The sequence below is a fragment of the Neolamprologus multifasciatus genome, chromosome 7, assembly GCF_963576455.1.
Source record: "Neolamprologus multifasciatus chromosome 7, fNeoMul1.2, whole genome shotgun sequence".
In the NCBI taxonomy this organism is placed as follows: domain Eukaryota; kingdom Metazoa; phylum Chordata; class Actinopteri; order Cichliformes; family Cichlidae; genus Neolamprologus; species Neolamprologus multifasciatus.
Genome location: NC_140445.1, coordinates 45,705,199 through 45,731,866, shown reverse-complemented (window position 1 = coordinate 45,731,866; position 26,668 = coordinate 45,705,199). Strand labels below are relative to the sequence as shown.

General features: G+C 38.3%; 5 protein-coding genes across 13 annotated transcripts; 2 read left to right on the top strand and 3 right to left on the bottom strand.

The window, feature by feature from the left end:
• Nucleotides 1-134: 134 nt before the first annotated feature.
• On the bottom strand, nucleotides 135-2,434 carry efcab10 (EF-hand calcium binding domain 10). The gene is made up of 4 exons (XM_085168960.1): nucleotides 1,240-2,434; nucleotides 673-837; nucleotides 310-400; nucleotides 135-211 (listed from the first exon to the last, which is right to left on the bottom strand). Exons 1-4 carry the CDS (start codon nucleotides 1,340-1,342, stop codon nucleotides 166-168), a joined length of 405 nt encoding a protein of 134 aa, XP_085025086.1. The 5' UTR covers nucleotides 1,343-2,434; the 3' UTR covers nucleotides 135-165.
• A 110-nt stretch (nucleotides 2,435-2,544) lies between these two features.
• uqcc6 (ubiquinol-cytochrome c reductase complex assembly factor 6) lies at nucleotides 2,545-5,536 on the bottom strand. 2 transcript variants are annotated; one of them, XM_085168961.1, is made up of 3 exons: nucleotides 5,280-5,536; nucleotides 4,769-4,894; nucleotides 2,545-3,023 (listed from the first exon to the last, which is right to left on the bottom strand). In XM_085168961.1, the coding sequence occupies exons 2-3, from the start codon at nucleotides 4,874-4,876 to the stop codon at nucleotides 2,913-2,915; spliced, it is 219 nt and encodes a 72-aa protein (XP_085025087.1). In that variant the 5' UTR covers nucleotides 4,877-4,894; nucleotides 5,280-5,536; the 3' UTR covers nucleotides 2,545-2,912. The 2 variants fall into 2 exon arrangements, with proteins under 2 accessions (XP_085025087.1, XP_085025088.1); XM_085168962.1 differs by having other exon boundaries at nucleotides 4,769-4,900; nucleotides 5,342-5,422.
• Nucleotides 5,537-5,777: 241 nt separating this feature from the next.
• LOC146515099 (G/T mismatch-specific thymine DNA glycosylase-like) lies at nucleotides 5,778-16,301 on the top strand. Of its 4 annotated transcripts, none has more exons than XM_085168956.1 (11): nucleotides 5,779-5,917; nucleotides 6,137-6,204; nucleotides 7,100-7,449; nucleotides 7,766-7,965; nucleotides 8,092-8,161; nucleotides 10,558-10,693; nucleotides 10,794-10,876; nucleotides 10,987-11,081; nucleotides 11,167-11,338; nucleotides 11,517-13,867; nucleotides 14,487-16,301. In XM_085168956.1, exons 2-10 carry the CDS (start codon nucleotides 6,149-6,151, stop codon nucleotides 11,621-11,623), a joined length of 1,269 nt encoding a protein of 422 aa, XP_085025082.1. In that variant the 5' UTR covers nucleotides 5,779-5,917; nucleotides 6,137-6,148; the 3' UTR covers nucleotides 11,624-13,867; nucleotides 14,487-16,301. The 4 variants fall into 4 exon arrangements, with proteins under 4 accessions (XP_085025083.1, XP_085025082.1, XP_085025081.1 ...); XM_085168955.1 differs by lacking the exon at nucleotides 5,779-5,917 and having other exon boundaries at nucleotides 5,924-6,204; nucleotides 11,517-11,674; nucleotides 12,137-13,867; XM_085168957.1 differs by lacking the exon at nucleotides 6,137-6,204 and having other exon boundaries at nucleotides 5,778-5,917.
• Nucleotides 13,728-21,459, top strand: tdg.1 (thymine DNA glycosylase, tandem duplicate 1). Of its 3 annotated transcripts, XM_085168951.1 has the most exons (11): nucleotides 13,800-13,867; nucleotides 14,487-14,561; nucleotides 16,824-16,990; nucleotides 17,687-17,973; nucleotides 18,076-18,145; nucleotides 18,381-18,516; nucleotides 18,608-18,690; nucleotides 18,772-18,866; nucleotides 19,312-19,483; nucleotides 19,824-19,976; nucleotides 20,290-21,459. In XM_085168951.1, the coding sequence occupies exons 2-11, from the start codon at nucleotides 14,503-14,505 to the stop codon at nucleotides 20,415-20,417; spliced, it is 1,350 nt and encodes a 449-aa protein (XP_085025077.1). In that variant the 5' UTR covers nucleotides 13,800-13,867; nucleotides 14,487-14,502; the 3' UTR covers nucleotides 20,418-21,459. The 3 variants fall into 3 exon arrangements, with proteins under 3 accessions (XP_085025079.1, XP_085025077.1, XP_085025078.1); XM_085168953.1 differs by lacking the exon at nucleotides 14,487-14,561 and having other exon boundaries at nucleotides 13,728-13,867; XM_085168952.1 differs by lacking the exon at nucleotides 13,800-13,867 and having other exon boundaries at nucleotides 14,440-14,561.
• LOC146515097 (patatin-like phospholipase domain-containing protein 2) lies at nucleotides 21,249-26,442 on the bottom strand. 3 transcript variants are annotated; one of them, XM_085168945.1, is made up of 9 exons: nucleotides 26,122-26,442; nucleotides 25,339-25,571; nucleotides 25,186-25,251; nucleotides 23,736-23,945; nucleotides 23,590-23,650; nucleotides 23,331-23,501; nucleotides 22,358-22,499; nucleotides 22,128-22,226; nucleotides 21,249-21,909 (listed from the first exon to the last, which is right to left on the bottom strand). In XM_085168945.1, the coding sequence occupies exons 1-9, from the start codon at nucleotides 26,324-26,326 to the stop codon at nucleotides 21,651-21,653; spliced, it is 1,446 nt and encodes a 481-aa protein (XP_085025071.1). In that variant the 5' UTR covers nucleotides 26,327-26,442; the 3' UTR covers nucleotides 21,249-21,650. The 3 variants fall into 3 exon arrangements, with proteins under 3 accessions (XP_085025071.1, XP_085025069.1, XP_085025070.1); XM_085168943.1 differs by having other exon boundaries at nucleotides 25,186-25,571; XM_085168944.1 differs by having other exon boundaries at nucleotides 23,331-23,489; nucleotides 25,186-25,571.
• Nucleotides 26,443-26,668: the final 226 nt, after the last annotated feature.

Sequence of the window (26,668 nt, the reverse complement as noted above, 5' to 3'; positions counted from 1 at the left end):
CAGACAGAGGTCATTTCAACAGGCTGTATTGACTACAAACAAATGCAAAAACAAACCATTAATGCTGTGCCTTTTTTGGTTTGAATTTATTGGTAGATAAAGATACACATTTTAACATTTCAAACTAAACAGTCCAAAGCTGGGCTGGGCAGTAGCTTCAACACTTCACAGCTGTACATAAGTTGCTGAGCACCTCTCCAGACCTTGTGTCCTGTAACAGAAAAATAAGTTAACAATCGCCCTCGCAAAACGCTGAGTATTAAAATTCTGGTAAACACTGTGTTTGTGCCACTGCTAAGCTCTACTCACGCTTCTGTTTTGAACGTCTCATGGGATATCCGATCTTCATTTACACCATCGGGACATTCATTGATGTCTTTTATGCCCATCATTGTCAAAGCTGTGGGGATGAATGGTTATTATTATTACAATAACATTTTGCTATATAAAGAATGAATATATTTGCTACATAATTTTGAGGTCTGTGAAGAGAAACAATAAGGGGAGGACGTTCAAACTCGTCACAGAAAGGCCTCAGACTAGATTTGAACCCAGTATCTTTAGGTTGTAAAGCAACAGTGCTTCATTGTTGATTCCTTCATTTTACGTCTCATTCAGCTCCATCCCAAGTATTTAAGGTGTCTCTTCCTGTCCCTGTAGTTCAGCACTCACCTTGTTTGTACTGGACAAAAGTGATGTATTGTTTATTATCAGGGTCCATAATCCTAAAGACTACATCCAGGTTAGAGTCATCGAACAGATTTGGCCCAATCACACCACTCTGTTGAGACAGCTTTAGCTGCTCCAGTTTTTCAATAAGAAACTCTCTGGGTTTCTCTGAAAAATACACAAGAAACAATGTAAAACAAAACAATCATGGTGGACATATGGTGATGACAATTAAAAGCAAAATGTTAGTAACATGTTAGAGTAACACAAAACAGACATTTCTCTCAAGAGAAAGAGAAGTTAACCAATGAATATTTTATCTGGCACAAAATAAGTCTGTAGTGCAACAAAGGCTAAATATGTAAATATATCTCCGATATTTTACAGCTGGATTTCAGTTCATTATAATCCCCTGCTCAAAAACTGTTCTGGGTAAACAAAAAGGTGTTTTAGTCCTTTAGTTTCCCAGTAAGTACATACGAGGTAACTTTCCAGCTTTTGCAGTAGTTTTCTGTTTTTAGCACAACCGGATGCAGTGTTTGTATAAGAAAAGACCAAATAAGCTCTAACCGGGTCTGTAAAAGAAGAGCATGCTAGTCAGGTTGTCCATAAGCTCGATGAGTTTGTGTTTCTCCAGATAAACAGCTGCGTCTTCTTCCCTCCGCGCCGCCATCTTTTCCCCTTTTGTTTGAACCTGTTGCTATGATACGCAGGTCGGGGTCAGGGCTGTGTCCAAGATGTTTTCACTGGGTTGGCACACCGAAACCATGAACAGGGAAGAAATGATCTGTCTATAAACTATCGAATCTACAATTTAAAAATGTACGGCATGGAGTACAAAGCACGACATCTGCATCCATATAGCGGAGCAGAGGCAGAACGTAGCACAACACAGAAATACGTAAATGAAGTACTGTTTTTCAGTAAAGTACTTGAGTAAACGTACTAAGTTACATTCTTTCTGTCTTAGCCATATTCTTATCCAACACTGCTGAGCAATGTAAGTACTGGTGACTGTGCTTTTGTTGTGACCACCAGGTTTTTACCACTTTGTAAAGTACTTTATTGTGAAGTTTGTTCTTGGAAAGTGCTACATAAATAAACCTTACTTGCTTATTAACTGGTCAGAAGAGGAGCACGGCAATAATATTTGATGGGAAGCCAGTCTTCCCATCAAATATGCTGCCTGAAGCATTATCTACAATACTTGCATGGTAAAGCCATTTAAACAGCATTTATATAACTATCAACTGAACACGATTAATAAATGTGTAAACGCTAGGCCCAAATTAAAGTTTTTTAAAAAACGTTCTCCTCTGGAAATTATAACACCATCTTGGCTTATGTGTAACTTTCTCAGTTATAATGTCAGTTTGTATTGATAGACAGGAGCTCCCTCAAACAATCAGTGTTGGGGTCTTATTACTTTACTCATGTACTCTTCGTAAAAAATAATTTGACACTCTACTTTTACATTTCTCTGTAGCACTTATCACTTCAAAGGCATTATTTCCATTGTTATTTAACCTTAACTTAAACCTTACGCCTGCCAACATGTAGAAGTTTAGACTTGTGATCTTTAAAAAAAAGAACTGTCAAAAGCTATTTTGATGAAAAGCACTTCAAGCTTGAATACAACAAAAAATGTGATCAAATTAATGCATTGCATGCCACACTATACTAAGAAGACTTAATATCCCCCTCCCTAGCCAATTACAGTCAACATTAAAAATCATAAGTCTCATGTTGTCATCCAATGAGTGGAACAACTCCCCCGCCCAAAAAAATATCTATTAAATTTTTTTGTTCCAAAAAAAGGAAATTGTATGCATTTCAGTTTAAATCACTGTCATGTACCACAAAGTGCTGCCAAAATTCTTGTTTGATGTCTTTTTTTAATTTAAAACATATTTTTATCTCCATGGTGGAGGCCATAAACTCTTTCATGACTCCAACTCCCGTTATATGTTTTCATGATTAAAACCTCAGAGTATTTTGCACTTCAACAATGCAAACACATTCAAGAATGAAGGAGAAATGCAATAACAGCAGGGGGGAGATAATCCGGATAAGATCCTTAAGATCCCTGATAGCCAATGGTATGGTACTTTATTCTTCTCCTGTTTGTCCCATTAGAAGAAAACACAGAAAATATTTATGTGCAGACATCCCACACATGACATAGTGGGGCTAGTGCTATCTGCTTCTTTCAGTGTCTGTCATACAGAGGATGTAGATCCACATCAGCCGGTATCTTGTTCAGATTTAACCTTCTTTAAGGCTTCTTCTCTGACTTTGTAGCCCTGCAGCTCCGTTCGAAGCTCACCAGGCTTTGGTGGGTAATCTGGTATACTCTGAAAGAGAACAGCAAGCACGTTTAACTCAGCCTGATAGGTGAAAGCTCGCTGATTGGATGCATCTGTAATTACACTGCTCACAAATTCCAACCACAATTTCCCTGCATAATATGTCAACTCTAACCAAAGAATCGGACATCAACATATTTCCAACTGAAAAACAGTGACAGCAGCTTGAGGTGTCTGGGTTGGCAGTGATGCCATTTTTGATGTGATGCTCAGCAGAATGGCTGAGTTTATAGATTTTGAGTGACCACCACAACAGGTAGTAAACACAAACTTCTCTCACCCCAACCGGTCACAGCAGACGGCCGCCCCTCCCTGAGCCTGGTTCTGCCAGAGGTTTCTTCCTGTTAAAAGGGAGTTTTTCCTTCCCACTGTCGCCAAAGTGCTTGCTCATAGGGGGTCATGTGATTGTTGGGTTTTTCTCTGTATCTATTATTGTACGATCTACTGTACAATATAAAGCGCCTTGAGGCAACTGTTGTGATTTGGCGCTGTATAAATAAAATTGAATTGAATTGGAAATACAACCACAGTGCGGCATCACTATAGCGCATGTAAACGTCAGCTACACAAAAACATATTCGACTGTACACAGCAACACTACATCACTGGTGCCAAACTCATTTTGGTTTGTGGACCGCATAAAAGACAAATATGATCTTATGTGGGCTGGACCACTAAAACTAGATTGCTGCCAAATTGTTCCACTTCATTTTGAACATGTTTAAATACATTTTAAAAATATTCACATTTAATAAACCACTGTAGATGAGCATACTGAGATGTATTTAAAAATAAGTGCTATTTCAACATTATCTTTTTTTCCCACAATAAGGCAACATCAATACAAAGAAAGGCTGCAGTCTGAAATCAAAGGAAACAATAAAGATGTACTTTCATATAGTATGGTGGGCCAATGGTAATGTCTTTGTCAGTAAGGAGGCTGTAAAACTGGCCATAACACTGCTCTACAAAAAATATTTTTTGTTTGCTACTTAGAACTTCAGAACGTCAGACCTTTATCGATCCGATATAAGCTTACTGATCAGATTTCTGAGATACACGTCACTGACATTCTGAAACTTTTCAATATCAGTGTAATATAATAATAAAACGTCTGGAATTTAAAGAATGTCCCACCAAAATTGTTTTAAAGATTATTTCTGTTAATTTCTTTTAATTAAATTCCAAATAAAAAGAAGTCGGTGTGCTCCAAAAAGGTCTAAGGCACTTGCTTATACGATTGGACCGCACACCCGTCTCTCTCTGCAAGAACAAGCAGTTTATGCTCAGATTAAATTTTCACTGCTATTGGTTTTCTTTAATATTTCTACAAAATCATTTCCCGTGTTCATTGCTGACATCATCAAGATGTCCAGATAAAAAGGAGAGATGAGAATGTAAAAAACTCTGTTAGCCTGCACAAATGCTGCTTACTCACTTTCTTTTTGAACTCATTGTCATGCACCAGTTCAGGGATTTCAGGACCAAAGAAAACAACTCCCGGAATTTTGGCTTCACTTTTCTGGTGACCAGAAAACTTAAATCTTGGCATCCTTGATGAAGGTCTCTGCATAGGATAGACTGAAGTCTTTGTTCGACCAGGCCAATGTTTGACAATGTTTTCCCATTCTAGACAGTATAGTACAATCCTGGGTCGATTTGGCAAATAGAAGCTTCCAGTTTTGGCCTTTGTTTACTTTTGTTGATACCTAAGGCTTAAATTTGTCCCTCACCAGATCAGGCAGGTAGTATTGATGGACAGCCTGTGCTCCTGCAAACATGGCCAAAACACTGGCTCCTAACATCCGGATGTACCGAGCCCAAGACACCCCAGCTGGCATCTTCACAAACTGATCCGACTCAACCTGGAGGAAAAGATAAGTGACCAGGTTCAAAACACAGGTCAAAAACAGCACACAATATAAGAAGAGATAGAAATTAGTATAGATAAACAATACATTTTCAGCTCTCCTTTTCAATCTGGTGCTAAAAATAAGCTTCCCCTTTTCTTCTTAAATAAAACTATAGCTGTCTACTAAAATTAGCACCACTGCCATTTAGTTGAACATGTTTAAAAACTCAATACAACACCGGGACGCTGTGCATGCAGCACTGTCAAAGTACTTTTCATATTACAAATGTATGGCAGACTGCACATATTGTACAGATGCACTGTATATGAATAATTCACACATCCACAGCCGCTATCCATTCACAGGATGCTACTGATTAGCCATAAAACACGCTGTTGTTAATTGTTCCCGTCACAAATAAGTAAATGTCCACAGTCTAAAGCTCATTCTTACTAGCTTAAAGTCAAGTGTCTGTCATTGAGGACCAGAAGCAGATCGTGACGTTTAGCTAACTACTGGAAATTCTTTGATAGAGAGTCCTCACTCTGTCTTTTTTTCCATGGACTTATTTCCTCTCAATTGTACGATGAATCCGCCTCTGATTTTATGGAGAAGTAATGAACTTTCCGGAAATAAACCATCTTCGGTTGCAGTACTCTTCTACAGCATAAACTCATATTGATACACGGCGATAAGTGCCGTCTGTCGCCGCTTAGCGGTAGCTTGCGTTATCTCGCAAAGTTTTAGTACAAGGCTCTATAATAAGTGTTATGTGTCAGATTTCACGAATACAGTTCTAAATGATCTGCAATGTTCTTCTTAGTTTTCTATCGATCATATGACGTCACCGATGCGTTTAAAATACTCTTCGAAATTCGATCCCTGCAGTACGCACAGTGACCACAAGGCGGCGGTAAGCATTTCAGCCAACCGGATCAAATCGAAATGTTGAGCGTTTAAATGGTCTTTGTTTTGGGAAGACTCCCAGTCCCTATTTCCTTATTTGAAAGCTAAAGAAATGTATGACAGGTATGTTACTTTACCCATTTACATTTATGTTTGTTAATATTAAATTGCGTTTTTAAAACAACTGTAGAACTTCGAAATCTCGTCAGTTTGCTGTTAGCTAAACCTTCCTGTAGCATCTGCCTTTGTGCCAACAAGCTACTGTGTGCGCTTTACCGCTTACATTTCTCATGTTTATCCATGAGTTTGGCAGCAGAATAAATGTTAATGTATTCAAATAAGTCAACAGTTAAGATGGAAGAAAACCAGTTTACTTCACTGACGGTTCCCTCGGATTATTTTCAGCAGTGGTGAGTTGGTGTTGGAGGTGGCAGGTCTGGGGAAACTTGTCATGTTATCTCCTCGACTCGTTTTCATTTTCATGCATGATGGAGGAAAATAAATGTCATTTGACACTCGACATCATAGCCTACACATTAGGATTGTAGCAACTGATAAGTGTAATTGTGAAGGATAATTGACTACCGTAATCCATGATTCCTGATTAAAGGGAAGTAGGGGTAATTATGTAGGAATAATATGAAACAGAAATACTCTGGGTTTAAATTTAGGCATGCAAAAGAAAAACAATACTTGTACAATTTGAATATATTGATATATTCTGTTATGTTTGTCTGACTAATTTAAAATATTTTTTCATACATTTTTAACATGCCAGTGCATTATCCAGCATTTATTACACCTTTGTTTGCTACAGGCCTTTTTTTAACTGCACTTGTAAACTTTGTCACCTGTAGAGAGTCACGTCAGTTCACGCAAGGTTAAAATGAACAGTTTACATATTTGGCCTCTGTTTGTCTTTGTATCGTCATATTCTGCAAAAGTATCTTCATTCCATTCTGGTCAACCTTGTGATTATTGTAAAATACACAATTAGAGGTGCAAAAAGGTTAGTTTTGTAGGTTGCATCATCAGAAATGATCAGTAAACTAGATAAAAGCAATGAACAATAATTGGGGTGCCTGTTTTACATAAAAAACAGTAAATGAAATGCAGAAAATATGAACCTAGTGGATGTCAGCGCATGTGTTTTTGCAAGTATTGTGTCCTGTGTTTAAGTTTTATTCACCCACTTCTCCACACACCACATGATGATGATTCCTGATGTACCTGGATCCTGTTTCATGTCCTCTTTTTTTCTTTTTCTTTTTTTGCTTAACTTCTTCACGCCCTCATCTCTACTAGGTACCAGTCCAGCCAGCAGTACCCTGAGGTACAGCATGTGGCACCCTATCCCAGCATGGACCATTACACTGAAGGTCCCGTGGATGAGCCTGTCATGGCCGAGCTATCTGTCCACCGGGATCCAAATTTTTATCAGGAACCTTTTTACCCGAACTACCTTCCAGCCCCAAATCATTACCCGGAGCAGGTGTCTCAGCAGAACATCAGAGAGCACCAGCAGCACCCAGATCTTGCACTCCTGCACCACCCACGGCATCAACATACACAACACATACAGCATGCTCAACACACACAGCATACACAGCAGCACGGGCCAAGTATTCAGCACCAGCCTTCATGTCCACCTAAAGGTAATGGAAGAAGCTACAATCACAGTAGTTCTTCCCAAGAAGTTTCAGATCTGATGTATTTTAAATATGTGTGCTGCCATTTGTACAAAAAACGACTTTTGCCTTCTGTTTCCCATAGAATAATTTGGAGACATTTAACTACAGTTTAAAGGAATGAGCTGCATATGAACCAGACAAAAGACATCATAAAATACAAATCAAAATTCCTCAATAGGTTGTTCAATATACGTTCTCTGAAATCCTGTCGCCTGTATTTTAATTGTCTTTTTTATTTGTTTGTTTTTGATTCAGTACTCAATAAATTCCTCTTTCTTAGACGTGACACCAGTGAAGAAGAAGAGAGGTCGACCTCCGAAACAGCAAGCGGAGGATGGTGAGACACGTGAGGAGGACGACGAGGTTGAGGCTGCCAAAAAAGCCAAGAGGGCTCTCAACCGCTTCAACGGCATGTCAGTGGCTGAAGTTATGGCTAAAACACTGCCAGATGTGATTACCTACAATCTCGACATTTTGATAGTGAGTTATTTTGTATGTCCAGTTTTGTTCTCTGTGTTTTTGTTTTTTGTTCTAATTGTGATTTAGGTTTGTGACATGGCCAACTTGCAGTCTTTAGGTCTTTAATTATTTTGTGTCTCTCCTCAGATTGGAATTAATCCAGGCCTATTGTCAGCTTACAAAGGACATCATTACCCAAACCCAGGGAACCATTTCTGTACGTTTAAATTCGGTTTCATTACCGACTCTAATATGAGCCAGTGTTCATTTTCAGTTCTACCCTGTTTGACCCACTCTGGGTGCATTGTCACTATTGTTTTATAGCTAAGACTTGTTCTAAGAGACCTTAAAGGTGGCCAAGATGCCAATATGATGATGAAATGCAGTTGAATGTTGTAACTTGTCAGATTTGAATGCAGGCAACAGAATACATCAAATTTTAAAGAGCTTTTAAAAGGTGAATATTGATGTTTAAAGAGTCAGCAAAACATTTATGCAACACTATTTCTGATTTATCCCCCATAGAGTATGAGGATTTGCTAGGTAGGTTTTTCAGAATAAGGGAGTGTCCTTGAAGTTTTTTGTATCCCCAAAAGTTGATTTTGGACATTCATCTGGATGTTGCGTTTTCAGTGAAAGAGACGTTTTACCACTCATCTAGGTGACTTCTTCAGTCTCAGCTGACTGCAGGTTTCCACAATCTTATAAAAAGTACATTTGCATAATGACTGAAACTAGCACCACTGAATGAACAATGAGCTGGGAGGTTGGTTCCTTGATCATTAATATGCAAATTCTCATGACCACTGATCAACAACCATTGATCAAAGCTCAGTGATCAAAGCCCACTGATCAATGGTCATGAGTACCATTCACAGAGAGTTGGGGAATGGCTGCAATCACAGCATTGTAAATTGGCGAAAGATGTACCCTTAGGCCCCCTCCTCAATTCAGAGAGGGTCTTTCCCCTTTCACGTAAATGGCCTCCTTGACTCCGCGCTCAAACCAGCGTTCCTCCCTGTTCAGAATGTGTGCATCCTCATCATTGAAAGAGCGTCCACTGGCCTGTAGGTGTAAATAGACTATAGAGTCCTGGCCTGACAACTGTTAGCTCTTCTGTGCTGTGCTATCCACTTCGCCAGAGGTTGTTTGGTTTCCCTGATGTATAAATCCTGGCAATCCCCCTGGCACTTAACAGCGTACACTATGTTACTCTGTTTGTGTCGGAGGACCCGATCCTTGGGGTGGACCAATTTTTGGCGCAGCATGTTTTGGGGTTAAAAGCCACAGAGACGTGGTGTTTAGAAAAAATGCGTCTCAGCTGTTCCGATACTCCTGACACATACGAGATCACTACAGGTTTTCACTTAGGCAGCGGTTGTCCTTCTCTCCTAGATCGACTGGAGCTTTTTCTAGGTGCCTTCTCAGCTTTGACAAATGTTCAGCTGGGACAACCACATTTACTCTTGATGTGATGTTCTTCTGCTTCCCTGGCCGCTGTGTCAGTGGGGATGGTGTTTGCTCTATGTTGCAGTGTCCTGATGACACCCAGTTTATGCTCCAGTGGATGATGAGAGTCAAACCTTAAATACTGATCCATGTGCGTAGGTTTACAGTACACATCAACTTTTAGATGTCCCCCATTACTGATGGAAATAGAATTCAACTTTATTCTCATTGCACACGTCACAAGTACAAGGCAACGAAATGCAGTCTCACAGTCTAAGGAGAAAATTGCCACTTTTCATATCCTCCCTGGTGAATTTGATGTGTTGGTCCACTGAATTAATGTGATCCGTGAATTGTGGTACGTCCTGAGATTTGATTTTCACCCAGGTGTCATCCACATATCTGAACCAATGACTTGGTGGTGTTCCAGGGTAGGATAGCAAAGCCCTCTTTTCCTCTTCTTCCATGTACAAATTGGCCATGATGGGTGTAACTGGGGAGCCCATGGCACATCCATGTTTCTGCCAGTAGAACTGACCCTTGTATGTAAAATAGGTGGAATTAAGACAAAGTTCCAAAAGCAAACACACTTGGTCGATGCCGAGAATGGTTTTGTTGCCGAGGTTGGGGGCATCCTGTAATCTCTTACAGACTACATCCAACACTTCCGTGACTGGGATGCACTTTCTCCAACTGAAAACGCTACGTCCAGATGAACAGAATCAACTTTTGGCGATTTATTTACCTGGATGATTGAGCGTGCATCAAGACGTTTTTAGATGTAGTTACTTAGAAATATTAGCTATAAAATTTTCTGTTGCTTATTTCAACTTTAGGATGTAAAATATCAACATGGATCATTGCTTTAAAATAAATATATTTTACTCTGGAACAGCATCTCACCTGAAGTAGCTCCATGCTTGTTCTGCAGGCTTATTGCTTTACGAAGTAGTGTTGATCAGCTATGATCATATGGTATAAAAAGACAAACAAACAAACAAAAACAAAAAAAGTAGCAATGTCTGCTGATAACAGTTCTGTAAATTTAGAGCTTCTACAACTGGAAAACATGATTAATCAGGAGGAAAAAAGCTGGTTTGAGTCCAGTGTTGTGCTAGACGGCCACTTGGTTGATTTTATACTCAGCTCCTCTTTTCTGTCCAGGGAAATGTCTGTTTCTGTCGGGTCTAACTGACCAGCAACTTAACTACATGCATGACCAGAGCCTGCCAGAGAAATACAGCATCGGCTTCACCAACATGGTAGAAAGGACCACACCTGGCAGCAAGGATCTCTCCAGGTAAAGTTAACTAAAGCGACTACAACTAAATGCAAAACAGACAGTTTGTAACTTAAAATAAAATTTGTCCTCTTTTTTTTTTTTTTTTTTTTGGTCCTAGTAAGGAGATCCGTGAAGGAGGCCGACAGTTACTTGAGAAGCTACAAAAATACAAGCCATTAATAGCAGCGTTTAATGGAAAAGGTAAAATGATGCAAACAATTTTATTTTTTCCATTTTTGTTGAAGTGTTTTGATACTAGCACTAGCTGATTTAGTTTATTTTTTGAAGGTATTTTTGTGTACATTTTACAGGCATTTATGAAATCTTCTGCAAAGAAACCTTTGGTGTGAAGGCCAAGAACCTTGAGTTTGGACTACAGCCGTACAAAATTCCCGAAACTGAAACGGTAGGTGGAAACAGGAAATGATTTCAACATAAATCTGCTCAGCTATACAAACAACAGTCTTCATAGCATTTGACGTTCTTTTCAGGTGTGCTACTTGATGCCGTCATCGAGCCCCCGCTGTGCTCAGTTTCCTCGTGCACAAGATAAGGTGCATTTTTACATCAAGCTGAAGGAACTGAGAGACCAGATGAAAGGCCTGGCACCGAGCCATGAGGTGGAAGAGACAGAGTACTCTTTTGACCTGCAGCTAGCTAAAGGTAAATATCACAGCTGCACAGTACAGCTGAAGCATGAGGCATTCAATTGCTATTCCGTCTTTATCTCAATCAAATTCAGAAAGGGACCTGCTTAAAAAGATGTGCGTCTTTTCAATTTTCACAGATTTATTTGTCTTAAATAAATCATTAACTCGCTGCTGATGTTTTTGTTCTGCAGAGGATGCTAAAAGGATTGCAATCAAAGAGGAGCAGCTGGATCCAGAGTATGAAAGCTGTAGTGTGCTGCATGAAGAAACCAGGCACAGCAACAACTCCTCGAACTAAAAGAGATTCAGGGGAGGAGAAAAAAACAAGCCTGCCTACTGGAGCACTCAGGTAGTGTAGTTATCATGTAGTCGGAAGTTGATGAAATGGGACAACTAAACAACTTTTATACAAAAATCTAAGGAGATTTTTATGTACTTCTTCTGGCACTTCCTTTCAGAAAAAGAAAAAAATCCAAGTGTGAATTTTAGTAAAATAAAGGTTGGCACATTAGCATTAGTGAACTTTTGTTTGTTTCTTTTACCTAAAGAGAATAATACTCATACAGTGTAGTTTCCCTTCACGGTTTTACTCTGGAACCACATCATACCTGCAGTAGCTCTGTGCTCCATCAGTGGGGTCTGCCCCACAGCTTGAGAACCACTGGATTAAACAGTTTGGAGAAAATGACATAAAACACATGAAACTTGACAACTTGAGATTGTTTAATTTGTGTGTTTATTCAATCAAAAGTAGCTTACGTGTCCATCCATCCATCGGTTGTTTTGTTTTTTTTCTGCTTATCCAATTTAGGGTTGGAAGGGGGCTGGAGTCTATCCCAGTCACAGCGAAAAAGGCGGGGTACACCTCGGACAGGTCGCCAGTAAATCACAGGGCTAGAGACAGACAAACTTTCATGCTCAAATTCCCACCTAGGGCCAAATATGAGTTTTCTTTTAACCTAACCCTTGTCTGTGTTTGGACTGTGAAAGGAAGCTGGAGTACCATAAGAGAACCCAATGCGAGCATGGCGAAAACATGTAAACCCCACACATAAAGGCCCATCCACATTATATGCTCATCAGCTTATAATGATGTGTAACACCTCGGGACATTTGCTCAACAAATACCAAATACCAGCTGACCTAGTAGCCTCACCAAGGATGAGAAGTAACACTGTGAGAGAAGAAGACCTCTGTTCCCCAGACATCATAGTGTCACGCACAAAACAGAAAAGCCCCCACAGCACTCAGACATGTGCATGTTTTTGGTGTTATTGTTTTTTTAAATACTATTTATTGAATTTTTATTAAACATGTTTCCAGTGACTTATTTTGTATTTTCATAGACTCGTATTTTTTTGATTTATTGACTGTATACTCTGGAATTTCTAATGTGTAAGTGCAGAGTTATTAAATCTGTAAATTAACGCTGGCGTGTTTCTATTCTCTGATTGTTTGAGTTATCATGAGAAGCTATAAATGTGTTATAACCTATAAGAAAAGAACCACAGTCAAGCATTCATAAAGACTGAATAATGCTTATTTTTGAGTTAAAACACATTTTCAAAGCTTGATGAGAACAGGAGCATTTCATTATTTAGAGTTTCTCTCATGCTTATTGAAAGCCTTGAATGAAATACTTGCATCAAAATACCTGATTCATGATTTTGTGAGAATTGTGCATTTTATTTTGCACTGGTCTTTAAAAACACTTGAGTGTGAAAATGTTTAGGCTTCTAAAGGGAATAATGAATCTCATTTTGAAAAGCGGGATAGTCGCTGTTAATTTGCATACAAGTCTCCTAAAAACAAGGTCTTAGCAGGCTAGATTTACTGATTTTTGCATAACTTTTGCATCCAGCATGAATTTAATAATGGAGATAATTAATAACTAATAGTAAACAAGAAATGTATGTCAATGTAGTCCTTAAGCCTGTAAGATGTAATAAGATGCTGCAATAGTGGTAGCTGAGCTGTTACTACTTTATTGTTATGGATCATCTTATCATTTCTAATTAATTCTGTAAAAACAATGAAACTGTCCTCTTATTTTTCCTTGTTTTGTCATAGCTGTGGTAATGTTAGTTGTAAATAAAATATTTAAATACAGAAATGCTGCACCTACTTGCAACTGGGACTGATGTCAACCAATAGACAGCAACCTCACGGAGTTTAAACCGAGCAGCTCATACCAATCCGAAAATAGGGGCGTGTCGTTTTCATTTCTAACGATTTATACCGTCAAATTTGCATTAAAAACACTATTCTCCGATATGCTTATAAAAATAACATATCAAAAATATTTTATGATGCAAAAATATTCAATAGGGCTATTTTTCCGTATTACAATAACGAACAGTTTTCCTATTCATCCCTACATCTTAGCCTTAAGATGTTCCGGTGTCAAAGTTGAGTAGCAGGATTGTCATGTCTTTGTTGCATCTGTTCCACCTCAAATGTTATGAATAGAAGTGTGTGAATATATGGAAAAAATAATAACCATCTTACCTTAAAAGAAGTGTTTCATCAGTGCCCTCAACAGGTATGTTTTACGTGTAATAATATTAAGAAATTGTTTACAATTTCATGGGGAGAAGTCTTAGTGGAAGCGAAGCCATTCATCCATGCTAAGTTAACTGCCCGGCTAGCTGTTGGCTAACATTAGCTGTACTTGTGGCACGGCTACTGAATAGCATTAAATCTTAGCATTTATATTACCACAAATAGTCATCATTATCTGAATTGATAGCCACAAACGCGAACTTATACCTCATTGCATCGTATTCTAAACCTGTTTTAAAACAGGAAATGTATAACCGTTTTAATTCATGTTAGCTTGTTAGTTAGCATAGCCATGGAAGAAAAGGGTAAACATTTTAGCAGGTGTATACTGTTTGCTCTATTTAAAATATCCACTCTTATAAATACTAAATTGATTCGGCTATTAGTAATTTGACTTTACTTTAATGTATCACGGCCATTTAAGTTATCTTTTGTTGGTGTTTGTGTTTTGGTTTATGTCTTGTACAACTCCACAGCCTGACTAAAGTATGCTGTCACATGCCTTCAATTTCATGTACTGCCAAACTCTTATATGTTAAACCACATGTACATCACCTAGCTGTGTTTCTTCAACATCCGTATTGATTTATTTAATAAAGTCAAACCACCCAAAAGATGGAAGAAAAGCTGAATGGATCACTGCCTGTTGTATCTCCGGAGTACCTTCAACAGTGGTGAGTCTTCCTCCTCACCACAGTGTGGCCAGACTGGACCCAGATTATGTCAGCAGCCCTATAACTGGCAAAGTGTGATACTATGAAATGAAAGCATGTGCGCATAGTTGCCTGTTTGACATTTTGTTTTGTTTTTTTACATCATTATTTTAATAATATGCCATTTGGGATCATGAACAATTGTTATAAAGGTGTATATTTTCTTTAATCAGAGCTCAGTGTTCTTATGATGTGATCTGATACGTGGCACACAATTGGGGGAAAAAATGTTGTTGTGTTTGATTTGCTAACTCAGGGATGTCAAACTAATTTCAGTTCATTTACAGGATTTTTTAATATTCAAGCTGTTGCTTTTCTTCAGGCACAAGAATCAAGAGGGTTTTTTTTTGGGGGGGGGGGGGGGGGGGGTTAAGCAAAAACCATAAGCTCAGTTGAATCGTACATATATATTAAATGTTTTGAAAAGAGTATAGAGTCAGGTGCCAGTTTTTCTGCTCTACCTACTATATTTAGAAGTAATTTAATTCACAGTAAACCTGCTTTATAGCAGAACCACTAAGGCTGTTGATGTTTTTGTTTAGTTTTAATTAGATTTAATCTGTTTGTGTTATGCTAAATAGTTTATGAAGTTGCACTACTGTCAGAAATGCTTGAAATTAAACATGTGGGATCTTGTAATTAGTAGAGATGGACCAATCCGATATTACGTATCGGTATCGGTCCGATACTGACGTAAATTACTGGATTGGATATCGGAGAGAAATAAAAAATGTAATCCGATCCATTAAATATCAAAAAAAGCTCCTCACAAAACTTGCGACACGGTGTAACTTGGCTCATAACCGTAGCACGTCGGAGCAGTATGCATCATGTGATAGAGCGGCTGTGTGTATTTGTAGCCTGACTACCAAACCGGCATTTCATCTCCGATGACGTTATCCCAGAGAGAAGTATAGCAAGTGTGTAAGTTCATCTCTGAATGTTTGTAAAGCATTCCCACGTTAAGCTTAACAACCAATATATGGAGCGACTGCTTCTTCTCTCTCCCTCCCTCTCCTGATGCTACTTCAATCATGAAACTGCTTAATGACCAGCTAATCGGCTTTTCTGTCGCGAGTCTGTCTCTCTTGTTTGTTTTTGTCCCACTTCGCACCAGAAAGAGGAAACCAGCGGCTGAACAACAGCAGCACGTTTAAGCTTGATAAGATGTTGTTAGAATTTATTTAATATTACTTTCTAGACCAGGATCCTTTTCTACGTAGCTGAGGACTGGTAACTGTGCAGGGGCGGATCTAGCAGTTTAGCCAGGGGGGCCGATAGGGCATGAACAGGGAAAAGGGGGCACAAAGACATACTTTTCTTTCTTATTCTCATTTAAAATGTCTAGCTTTTAATAAATAATTATATGAATCTTACACCCAAAGTTTTAATCTTATGTAAAATATATAGAAGTCCATTACTGTATATAGTAACTGATAAGTCTAATATACCCTAGTAAGCTATAGTACTTTTTCCTTTGGGAAGATACCATCTGTGCAGTCTGCAATTCTGTTGAAGAAAGATGTTGAATCTATTTAATTATTCTTGAAAAATAATTTATTTCTGTGCATTTTTTTTCCACACTGCATCAAATTAAAGTTGATTATGTCGATTAAGCATCATGAGGTGGAGGGTGGTTCCCTATTTTTTATTTTTTTTGCTGGGAGTTTGCAACCCTATTAGTTAGGTTGCTTAATATTTCTGCTAAGTACTCTTTAAAATACCAGAATAGGGAGGATGGAGTTGGTTTAAGTTTATTAGATTGATCAGTGTTGCTGAACTATGAATTTTTTTTGGTGCAGTGTATTTTTTACACACAGGTATAACAGAATAGCTTTAGTGTTGTTGTTTATTTAAACTTGAGTATGAACTTATACAAAATGCAGCAATATATTAAAAAAACAGTTTTATTGATTAAAAAACACACTATATTGGATTCATATCGGTATCGGCAGATATCCAAATTTATGATATCGGTATCGGACATAAAAAAGTGGTATCGTGCCATCTCTAGTAATTAGATGATTAAAATCAATGTGTTTGCTCTTTTATCACCACTCAGCTAAATACGAAAAGACCTAAACAAAAAGCACATAGTTTATGTAATCCAGCTAACATCTGTTTTAACTCCACAGTGCATCTCACACAGCCAACTTGATTGTTGTAAAAATACTTACCCATTTTGTGCTTTTGTTTTGTTTTTCTAAATTCCCTCCACCTCAGGGTTCGGTCTGCCCAGCAGTTTCAAGCTCTCCAGGCTCAATATTCAGACGTCATTCCTGAACATCAGTTTCACTATACAGAGCATCAAGCTGGAGAGCCAGCTATGGCAAACATGGTTAATCCGGAACCCATGATGGATCAGCTGGAACCTACCAACTTGACAAAACGTACTTTGATATAGTTATTGTGTTAACACCTAGTTATAAGTTAGGATCAGGGTTTAAAATGGGCTGGAATGATATTCGTTCAGTTAATTGGTAATTTAGTCTGATAGGGGTCATCAAAACATTACGAGTTAAATTGCCTATCTGGGCACTAGGCCTTTATGTTTTGTTTTCTGCTGCATGATGTTCAGCAGGAGCAGGTAAATTGGCTGGAGCTACACCTAAGCATGATATGCTCAGCTTTAAAGGCTTCCTCCTTCCTACAGTCGCTCAGAGTTCCTTTTGCTCATAGACAGTGACAAGGGAAGTAAGTTTATTAACCAAAGCATGAATATTGTGTAGTCAGTAACTCAGTTGTGTAAAGTATGTTTTGATGAGTTGGAGGAAGGAGGAAGCTTTGCTAGGGCAGCTGACCGCAGCCTGTTAACAAAGAAAAATCTACTGCGGGTTATAAACTTTTTCCCCTTGTTGCACTTTATCCTCAGTTTAGGATCTAATGTTAGTTTAGTGTGACAGGTCTTACCATTATATATGGTGTTTTTTTAATATCATTTATTTGCTGTATATTAGGGCATGATGATATATAGAAATAGTCTGCCAAAACTGCAGTTTAACACCACACAAGAGCAAATGACTTCCAACAGTACTTACATCATGGTCTCTTATCTTTTTTTATTTTTGTTTTCTCAATTCTTATAGCTCCAGCTAAAAAGAGAGGCAGACCAGCTCAACCCAAGGAACCAGGGGCACCCACACCACCAAAAGTCCCAAAGGCACGAAAGCCACCAAAAGACCCAAATGCACCTAAAGCAAAACCAGGTCCAAAGCCCAAAAAGGCAGCTCAGGCTGATGGGAAACAGGAGAAGATTGATGAAACTTTCAAGAAGGTAAAGAGGAAAGTAGACCGCTTCAAGGGCATGTCAGAGGAGGAGGTCATGAAAAAGACTCTACCAGACCTGCTGGACTACAACCTAGACTATGTCATTGTAAGATTCACTTTTTAGTTGGATAATTATATATTATGTCTAGTTCACTGCTAGACCATAATGTGAACATAAGCTTGGCTAACCTCACCGGTTTGCTTTCAGATTGGTATCAATCCAGGTCTGATGGCAGCTTTCATTGGAAGATGGTTTCCAGGTCCTGGAAATCATTTCTGTAAGTTATGATACTGTAATTATTTTTGAGTTGTCTTGTGGTAACATAAACATGGATCTTAGGCTTCAGAAAGGTTATTGATTTGCTGACACAGTGGTGCAGATTTTTACCTTACAGAATAAAGCATGTCCTGGTCCTTTCTCTGTGAAGTTTGTAAATTCTCTTCCTGTATGGAATTCTTCTGGGTATTTATTAGCATTTGGTGCTGAATCACCTGGTCACTTTTTGATTTCAGGGAAGTGTTTGTTTCTGTCTGGATTTACTGATGAGCAGCTCAACCACATGCATGACACCGTCCTACCTGTTAAGTATAAAATGGGCTTCACCAACATGGTGGCCAGGGCAACACCAGGGAGCAAAGATCTTACAAGGTATATGACTGTAAAAGATTTCAGTCATCATATTAGAAAAAAAATATTTTATAGGTTTCATAAACCTTTTTCTTTCATTTCATCTCACCAGTAAAGAGTTGCGTGAAGGAGGCAAAATTCTTGTGGAGAAGCTGAAAAAATACAAGCCGCTTATTGCTGTGTTCAATGGAAAATGTAAGCCCACCTACTAACAAAGAGCAATAGTTGCCATAAAACAGTTTGCTTAAGCTAATAGTTATCTTCTTTTGTCCACAGGCATCTATGAAATGTTCTGCAGAGAACTGTTTGGTAAAAAACCACAAAAACTCGAATTTGGTTTGCAGCCACACAAGATCCCCGACTGTGACGTGGTGAGAACTCAGTTTTCAGTCAGGTTTTTAAAGGTTTCTTCAGATATTGGTGGAAATGATACAGATACATGCTGTTCTTCAAGAATATTTAAGAAATATTTTCATCTGTTATTTGTATTTATTCAATAAATTTAATAGACAATGTTCAAAGTGTGAAAATAATATTAAGAATAAAATGTCAAAAATATAGGATTTTTCTAGTATTATGTTCATAAAGGCTTAAATTTGTAATTATAGGAACTGACCCGAAATTGAATGTGCAAGTCTTTATATTTTGTGATAGAAGTGATATGATCAACATATTGATATCAAAGGAAATCAATATAGACAACTAGAAAATTAAGAACTGCAAGAAATTTAAAATAAAAACTGCAAGTGTGATACTTAAAAGTAACTGATACTTCATTCTGAAGACTTTACTTAAGAGTTTATTTCTTCTTTGCAGGCTTTGTTTCTGATGCCTTCATCCAGTGCTCGTTGCGCCCAATTCCCTCGTGCTCAGGACAAAGTCCACTTCTACATCAAACTGAGAGAACTCAGAGACCAACTGAAGGGTGTCCAAAGAAGCACAGAGATCCAAGAGGTCAACTACATGTTTGACCTTCAGCTGGCCAAGGGTAAGCATGACCAGGGCTGGGTGGGTGGGTGTGTGCATGCGTATGTGTGTTTGGGTTTTGTTTTGTTTTTTTCTTTAAAAAAATGTGTAACTTGGCTGTCTAACCTGAATTTCATTACTAAGTACCTTTACAGCGGCTTTAATTAGAAATTTTAATTAAAATTCAATTTTTAAAAAGTAAAACTACTACGCTGTTATTTACCATAGATACTTTCCCTACTTTTAATATTGTAGAAATGCCTCAAAGCCACTAAAATTAGTGAAGTCATTAATTTAATATCCTGTCCATTTTATTAATTTTTTAAAGCATTTTGTTATTTCTTCCCCTTTTATATCAACAGAGGATGCCAAGAGGCTGGCAATAAAGGAAGAACAATACGACCCTGGTTATGAAGATGCCTATGGCGGAGCATATGTCGAGAGAGGACCTGAAGGAAGCCAAGCTGAAAGCCAGAGCAACGGTCACTGCACGTTTTCATCTGCTGAAAATACAGGTAAGTCATTCAGATAGGTGAGCCTGAGGGCGAGCTCGGATGCACCCAACATTCATCTACAGTCCTCGGCGCTTATGGTTCCTAGTTTCAGGTAGTTGTATTCTCCACCTGTTGAGACACTTGAGTATGTATAATTTGCGTAAATCTGTGTAGTTTGTATAAATTTGAGTTTTTATAAGTCCGTCTGTTACTCAGATGTGAATGTAGCGTTATGTAATTGCACAGACGTGTAATTTGTCTTAAAGTGATGGCACAATCCTGGCCAGGAGCTTACATAGAAAAATGCTTCTTTTTCTGTGTTCTCCACCCCCAGAAGGAGCACAGGAGGCGACTGTATCACAAACAGCTGATGGCCAGCTCCCAGACGGACAGTGGATGACCCAGTCCTTTGCAGATCAGATTCCAGACATAGGCAGCGGACCAAAAGATGGTAGCATATGAGGAAAAGGGCTTGCCGGTGCTACACACAGAGACTTGAGCAAACTTAGCTCTTACCTCTTTTTTTGTCAGGTTTTAGAATTCCTTTTTAATTAGTGTCTGAGTGGAATATTTAAAAAAAAAAAACATAGTGGACTTTTTAGAAAATTTGCAGAATATATTTTCTGCACCTTTTTAATTCTTTGTGATCTTGTAAACATATACAGCATGATCGTCTTCACTGCAGTCTTTTTAAATATGTGAAATCAGGGACTTGACAGTAGCCTCTTTCAGACATGGTGCGTTCAACATCGATGGTGCTCTGTCCTGACATAAGTCATGGTAATGTTCCTCAGAGCTTTTTTCACACATACCATCATTCCAGAGAATTTTTTTTTTTTTGACAACCACATGAATCATTATGCTGGCCTTTGGTTTAAGGCGCTTCAGCACCAGTTTTTATACTGTCTGTTTCTTAAAGTGATTCGTAAATATTACTAGGTTTGGCCCAATAAGATTGCCCTTCTGACTTTTAGAACAGAGTGACCAGGAGTGCCCATTGATAAGATGCTGTAAGATGAATACAAATTAATACTTGTCTGAAAGTGGCTAATGATGTGTGACTGTCTTTTCAAAGACAGTCACACATCATTTAAACCTTTGTTTTGCCTTTTTACTGTACTGTACTGCACTGCAATGCAGTAAATGAGAACTTTCACATCTGCTGTTTAAACAGCAGATAAGTTCCAGAAATTTTATTTTATAAACTTGACTGATCAGTGTGAGCTTGTGTGATCCTCTGTTTGCAGGGAGGACTTGGTTAGCATTAAAATGTTACATTCATGGTGCTATGAACTGATGAGATGCAAAGTGATGACTCGATGTCAGAGGTCCTGCAGAGGCATCATCTCACCAGCCTTTAAATGTGTTACGAAACATATAATGGGTTTTATTTTATTTTTATTTTGCTTTAGGAATTGTAGAATTATGTTATGTTTATGATTATATCGGTCACACGGAATGACTCATTTGTCCATTAAAATTTACTGATGATGCTTTTTCTATACTTTTGTTTTACCTTTGTTTCAATATCACATGGTAACTATTGTTCAATCTTTGTGAAGAAAAAGGCGTTCTTTTTATTTTCCTGTTGTACATTACAATTAGACTCATGGTGTTAATAAGATGTCAACAAGTTCAGCAAATGGTGAAGTTTTTTTATTTATTTGTTTGTTTGTTTTCCTTTGTTGGTTTCCTTTAATCAATCTTTTTTCCACTTTCTTTATGGTTGATTACACGTCCCTTTCCTGGTGTGTTTAACATCACCTGGCCAGATGCAGTTCTAGTTGAGACAGGGGGAATAAGGTCCATATTGCCATTGGTGTCCCAGCAGAGATTCATTTTAGAATTTGAGGTCATCTTTGATTTCAGAGTTTGTGTATTTATGTCTCGTCCTCTTTGATTCCTGCTGTCTGAACCAGATGACCTGCAGATGCAGTTATTCTCTTGAGATGCGCTGAAGAATATGAAGAGGAAAAAACTAAAAATCACCGTCACACAAAGGATGAGCTTTTCATTAATGTTACCTCCTTATAATATTAGCAACAGATACAGTTTGTTGGAGTGACAAAGACACGGCGTATGTAAAGAAAGCCAAAAATGAGAGTTAATAATCCTAAGGTTAAATCAGTGTTTTTAAAAGAGGTAAAATTGTGAATTTTTATCTACACATACCTGTTGATGCTATCATTGCTAATACTCCATTTCTGCCTGTAGAAATCTGCAGACCACAGTAACAACCTGCAAAGTGCTGTACAGCTGAATGACACCATGCTGTCACAGTAAAACACAGAAAAAAGAAAGAAATTGAAGTACTAATTGCTGTTATTAACTCAAATTCATTCCAAAGCCCAGTAGAGAATGGGATATTAGGGAACTCTCAGATCAAACAGTTCACACTTTACCTTTTGGTAAAAAAGATGGTCAGCTCAACAGGTAAGATGAGGAAGGTAAGTAGATAGGTAAACAAATTCATTGTCAGGAAGTCCCTGTAATGCGGCCTCCAGCTGCTACTGTCATGACTATCCCTGCATGCCTCACATAGCACTAACACAGACACAAAGGGTGGAAATTACATAAAATGATGTGTCATGCTACCTGTGAGAGACCTAGTGTGTGGTATAAATGACACTGTTCATTCATTTAAACTTCAATTTAATACATTTTACATAAAATGGGAAATTTAAATCACTAGTTTAAAATCTTAAGATTACATCATATTCTGCTGCTCAGTGGACAGACCTGGCAGTCTATATAAATCCACTGAATAGATCAGAAAGACTGTTACAGCCTACCATTTTACTGAAAGCAGAGAGGATTTTGTAAGTTGAAAGTTGATCTTTAATCTTTAGATTATTTATCTGATTAACAGTTAATGTAAAGAAATATTTTATGATTATTTAAATATGAGCTACATTAGATTCCTCTATCTTCTTACCTTGAAGAATGCAGCAGTATCAAGATGGTGGATGCAAGTAATGCCCTCCTAATGTAATACTTTTTCAATTTGTTAGCATTAACATATAATCGATATAACTATCTAAATGTCATTAACTGTCAGAAGTTAATCTTTGAAAAGGCTTTCAGGATCCCTTGTTTAGGTTTGTACACCACAACTGATGTTTTGTGAGTCAATGCAACCACCTCCACTGGGGTTTATCCAGGACCAATGGCCATGAAAGTCGAACATAAAGATGATTGTTTTGTTTTATGTTCATGCCAAATCATTACACTCTTCCATTTCTGTGTCCTCTTTACCATTTGAACCAGCACTCTTACAAGGACAATTTTTTTTCAATTAAAATAAAGTCTTACAATAACTCTTTTGAAAAACTTCTGTACATCTGATGATCAGCTCGTCTCACTTGACCTCCTTACCTTTCTTGATAGCCACTGGGAGGTTCTCAATGACTCTGTGGTCCAGATGGTTTTCCTTGTGACACTTCATCATCCTCTCTTCTGCTCGACCCACTTCCTTCGTCTGCTCACAGCAAGGAGATTTGGCTCCTACCACTGCACTGCTGTGAATATTTTGTGCTGTAAGCAGATCTGAGACGGTTGGTTGATAACATGTTTTGATGTAACTTTATGGTGTAAACCAGAAATGCTAAAGAAAATGAAGGTGGAAAAATCTCACCTTTCTCTCTCAGGAAACAAAGAGCATCCATGTAGCCGTTGTGGCATATCTCAGCCAGCTTCTGCCTCACAAAAAAAAAAAAAAACAGTTAAACATTACTGTACACTCTACTGCTTTAAAGTCGTGAGCTCTGAACATGAACCCACCTCAAGTCTGGGGGGGAGGAAGGATGTACAGACTCGATATACATTCCCTGTGTTGACCTGAATGCTAACGTTTCCGTAGTGGACTTCAAAGAAATTGTATGACCCTTCTCTGGGGCAAATGTCACTCTCTCCCGAGAACGGGGCCATGGTGATGGTGTTTCTCTGCTCGGACAACGGCATCATGTTGCTCAGTGCTCCATCCACGTAGCGCTTAGAAGAAAGAAAAACTGATCAAAATTGATGGCAAGCTGAGATGACGAAGTAGATCTAGTGTGACAAAAACATGTCGCGAACTGTCCTCATATACAAAGCAGCCATAGCATTTATAAAGTAAAGGTGGATTATGACTCTCAAATAAAGATCACATGTATGCCGTGTGCTGTTTGTATGCTCAATCTTAATTTTCAGTGTGCTTGCCTCTTTACCTGTGTGCTCTATGCCACTTACCTTATGTAAACCTTGAATAAGTTTAAAATTAAGTAAGTAAAGTAAGTAAACTTTATTTATTAAGCGCTTTTCACAGACAGACAATCACAAAGCGCTGTACACAAATATTAAAATAAACAATAAAATCAATAAACATTATATACAATGTAAAAGATCAAATGTAAATAATGTAAAAAATATAAAATATGTAGATCAACAAAAGGCTTGTTTGAACAGAAGAGTTTTTAACTGTTTTTTAAAAGAATCCACAGAGTCAAGCAAACGTAATTGTAGTGGTAAACTGTTCCACAGCCTTGGTGCAACAGACTGAAAGGCTCTGTCCCCTTTTGTCTTCAGTCGTGTACGGGGAACAACCAAGAGACTCTGAGTCTGTGAGCAGAGATGACGAGCAGCAGTGTATTTTATAAGAAGCTTGGATAAGTAATCTGGAGCCTGGCCATTTAGTGCTCTGTATGTTAAAACAAGAATTTTAAAGCGAATTCTAAACTCTATTGGGAGCCAATGTAAAGAATATAAGATGGGAGTAATGTGAACACGCTTGGTAGAGCGAGTTAGTAGTAGTAGTAAATTAAAGTGTGAGCAGAGAAAAAATTTAAAGCTTTGGCTGTAACAAAGCCTCCAGATATTGCATCTTTTAGCCAAGAAAGCCATGGACTGTATAAGATGGCCATGCCCACCATAACATCACAGACCGATTAGTAAGGTTATGTTATGAAACTTGCTGAGACTGCTGACTTGGTTGTCTTTGCTCAACTGCAACAGGGTGTGATGAGAAAGGATTTGATATGATATATGAATGATATCCCGTTCCACTTCTATGATTCCCAAATTTACCTGCCTCTGAAATCTGGCAATAAAATGCTCCTGTAGCTTTGAAGCGGTCAGATATTTTTTCTTTCCCATTCTCTATGGTCTATGGCACAGAAATCTCTACTCATTTATTTCAATAATAAGACCAGTAAAAGCAAAGAAAGCATACAAAAAAAAGTTAAGCTCTACTGACCATGCCATGGTATGAAGGTGGAATGAAACCACAGTAAACAGGGAAAAAACAGCTGCACATGAGAACCTGCAAAGGTAAAGAGGTTAGATCACTAGACCAGAGAAGCCTAAAATATCCCAACAATTTTTCTGTAAAGTCACCAATCTGATCAACCTGAATGAGCTCCTCTCTGCTGGCAAACTCGGACACCAAAACATTTTTCCCATCAGCTATTCGGGTGAGAGACACGCAGAGCCTTCCAGAAGCCCGGAGGTGGGCATCTTCTGGAAGCTTTTCCAGCAGGGAGTCCCTGACTGTCCGGAGCAGGCTGAAGGTCGGGTGGAAAACTCCAAGGGTGTGTTTTCTTGCCTCCTTCGCTGTGGTTAAAATATCAGCACACAACTGTTCTGAGGGAGAAAATGCAGCAGAACCAAATGTTCAGGCTGATGTAGAGAACCAGTGACATTATGATGTATCACTGCATTATCCACATGTCTGTTTTTTTATTGTGCAGCAGTTGTTTTCCCTACAGTCCCTTCACTTGACCTTGAATTCTGTGCGACCTATGGAATTTGCTCTCACTGTTGTATCAGCTGTTTGTGTGTCAGGAACTTATGAAATACACCGCCTAGTGTCAGATACAACACCATGTGTTTTGAGATATGCCTGAACTTCATGAATGGACAGGTACTTCAAGTGCAAATAAAAAAAAGACAAAAATTTCATACAAAAATACAACGCATTGCAATAAACATGAATTATGTCACACAAAATATTTTCATATATTCAACAAGGCATGTAGAAATAAAATAAACTTGCATATTTTTGTGTTATATATGAGAATGATACCAAGAGTTACATTTTATTTATGAATTCCTCTTTAATTTCTCTTTAAGAAACAAACTGTTGAAGAGCTGGACAAACTGTAATCTGCAGTGTACATTAAATGTGACTCACCAATGGGAATGCCAACAGTGAGAGCGGCAGCCACAAGACACCCAGAGGAAGATCCACAAATTTTAGAAGCACCATGAACCAGCTGTGGAGCCCGCTCCAAGATACAGCTCAAAGCTCCCACGTAGTAAATGCTCCTGAATCCACAGCCTGCAAAAGAGATGTTCCACTCCTCGACCCAGTTAAACATCTTACCTGGTTTCTCCATTGACTGTAAGATTAATTAAAACTCAGAACGATATCTATAATATTGTCATTTTGTCAGTCGTGTCTCAGAGTTCAGCTGGTGCATTTAGGAGCCTCCCAGGGTTGAATTGACCTGCGTTATCTACACTACAGTCAGATGTAAACGGGGAGTGTTTTAGCTGGCTATGGTGTGGTATTGCACAACTTACTAGGCTCAAACGTTTCAAAATCGAAAACAAGCTGGAGTTGCTCACTAACTGTAATTTGGCCCGCTGTATGACATGTGATACAGTTTTCATTAGTTAGACAACTCCGCACTGTGTACAAAAATATGGGAGGCACAAGTGGGAAAACGCCATGACCA

What these genes read in the sequence shown, in the direction of transcription:
- LOC146515099 (XM_085168955.1), top strand. Translation starts at nt 6,116, where the DNA reads ATGTTAATGTATTCAAATAAGTCAACAGTTAAGATGGAAGAAAACCAG. An exon ending in AAACCCAGGGAACCATTTCT is followed by an intron (nt 8,162 to 10,557) that starts GTACGTTTAAAT and finishes TTTTCTGTCCAG; the next exon opens with GGAAATGTCTGTTTCTGTCG. An exon ending in TGACCTGCAGCTAGCTAAAG is followed by an intron (nt 11,339 to 11,516) that starts GTAAATATCACA and finishes TTTGTTCTGCAG; the next exon opens with AGGATGCTAAAAGGATTGCA.
- uqcc6 (XM_085168961.1), bottom strand. Translation starts at nt 4,876, where the DNA reads ATGCCAGCTGGGGTGTCTTGGGCTCGGTACATCCGGATGTTAGGAGCC. An exon ending in AATACTACCTGCCTGATCTG is followed by an intron (nt 3,024 to 4,768) that starts GTGAGGGACAAA and finishes GTTCTCTTTCAG; the next exon opens with AGTATACCAGATTACCCACC.
- efcab10 (XM_085168960.1), bottom strand. Translation starts at nt 1,342, where the DNA reads ATGGCGGCGCGGAGGGAAGAAGACGCAGCTGTTTATCTGGAGAAACAC. An exon ending in GCTCTTCTTTTACAGACCCG is followed by an intron (nt 838 to 1,239) that starts GTTAGAGCTTAT and finishes TGTATTTTTCAG; the next exon opens with AGAAACCCAGAGAGTTTCTT. An exon ending in TTTTGTCCAGTACAAACAAG is followed by an intron (nt 401 to 672) that starts GTGAGTGCTGAA and finishes TCATCCCCACAG; the next exon opens with CTTTGACAATGATGGGCATA.
- tdg.1 (XM_085168951.1), top strand. Translation starts at nt 14,503, where the DNA reads ATGGAAGAAAAGCTGAATGGATCACTGCCTGTTGTATCTCCGGAGTAC. An exon ending in GGGAGCAAAGATCTTACAAG is followed by an intron (nt 18,517 to 18,607) that starts GTATATGACTGT and finishes TCATCTCACCAG; the next exon opens with TAAAGAGTTGCGTGAAGGAG. An exon ending in TGCTGTGTTCAATGGAAAAT is followed by an intron (nt 18,691 to 18,771) that starts GTAAGCCCACCT and finishes TTTTGTCCACAG; the next exon opens with GCATCTATGAAATGTTCTGC.
- LOC146515097 (XM_085168943.1), bottom strand. Translation starts at nt 26,326, where the DNA reads ATGGAGAAACCAGGTAAGATGTTTAACTGGGTCGAGGAGTGGAACATC. An exon ending in CACCTTCATACCATGGCATG is followed by an intron (nt 23,946 to 25,185) that starts GTCAGTAGAGCT and finishes CTTTCTTCTAAG; the next exon opens with CGCTACGTGGATGGAGCACT. An exon ending in TTGTTTCCTGAGAGAGAAAG is followed by an intron (nt 23,502 to 23,589) that starts GTGAGATTTTTC and finishes CAACCGTCTCAG; the next exon opens with ATCTGCTTACAGCACAAAAT.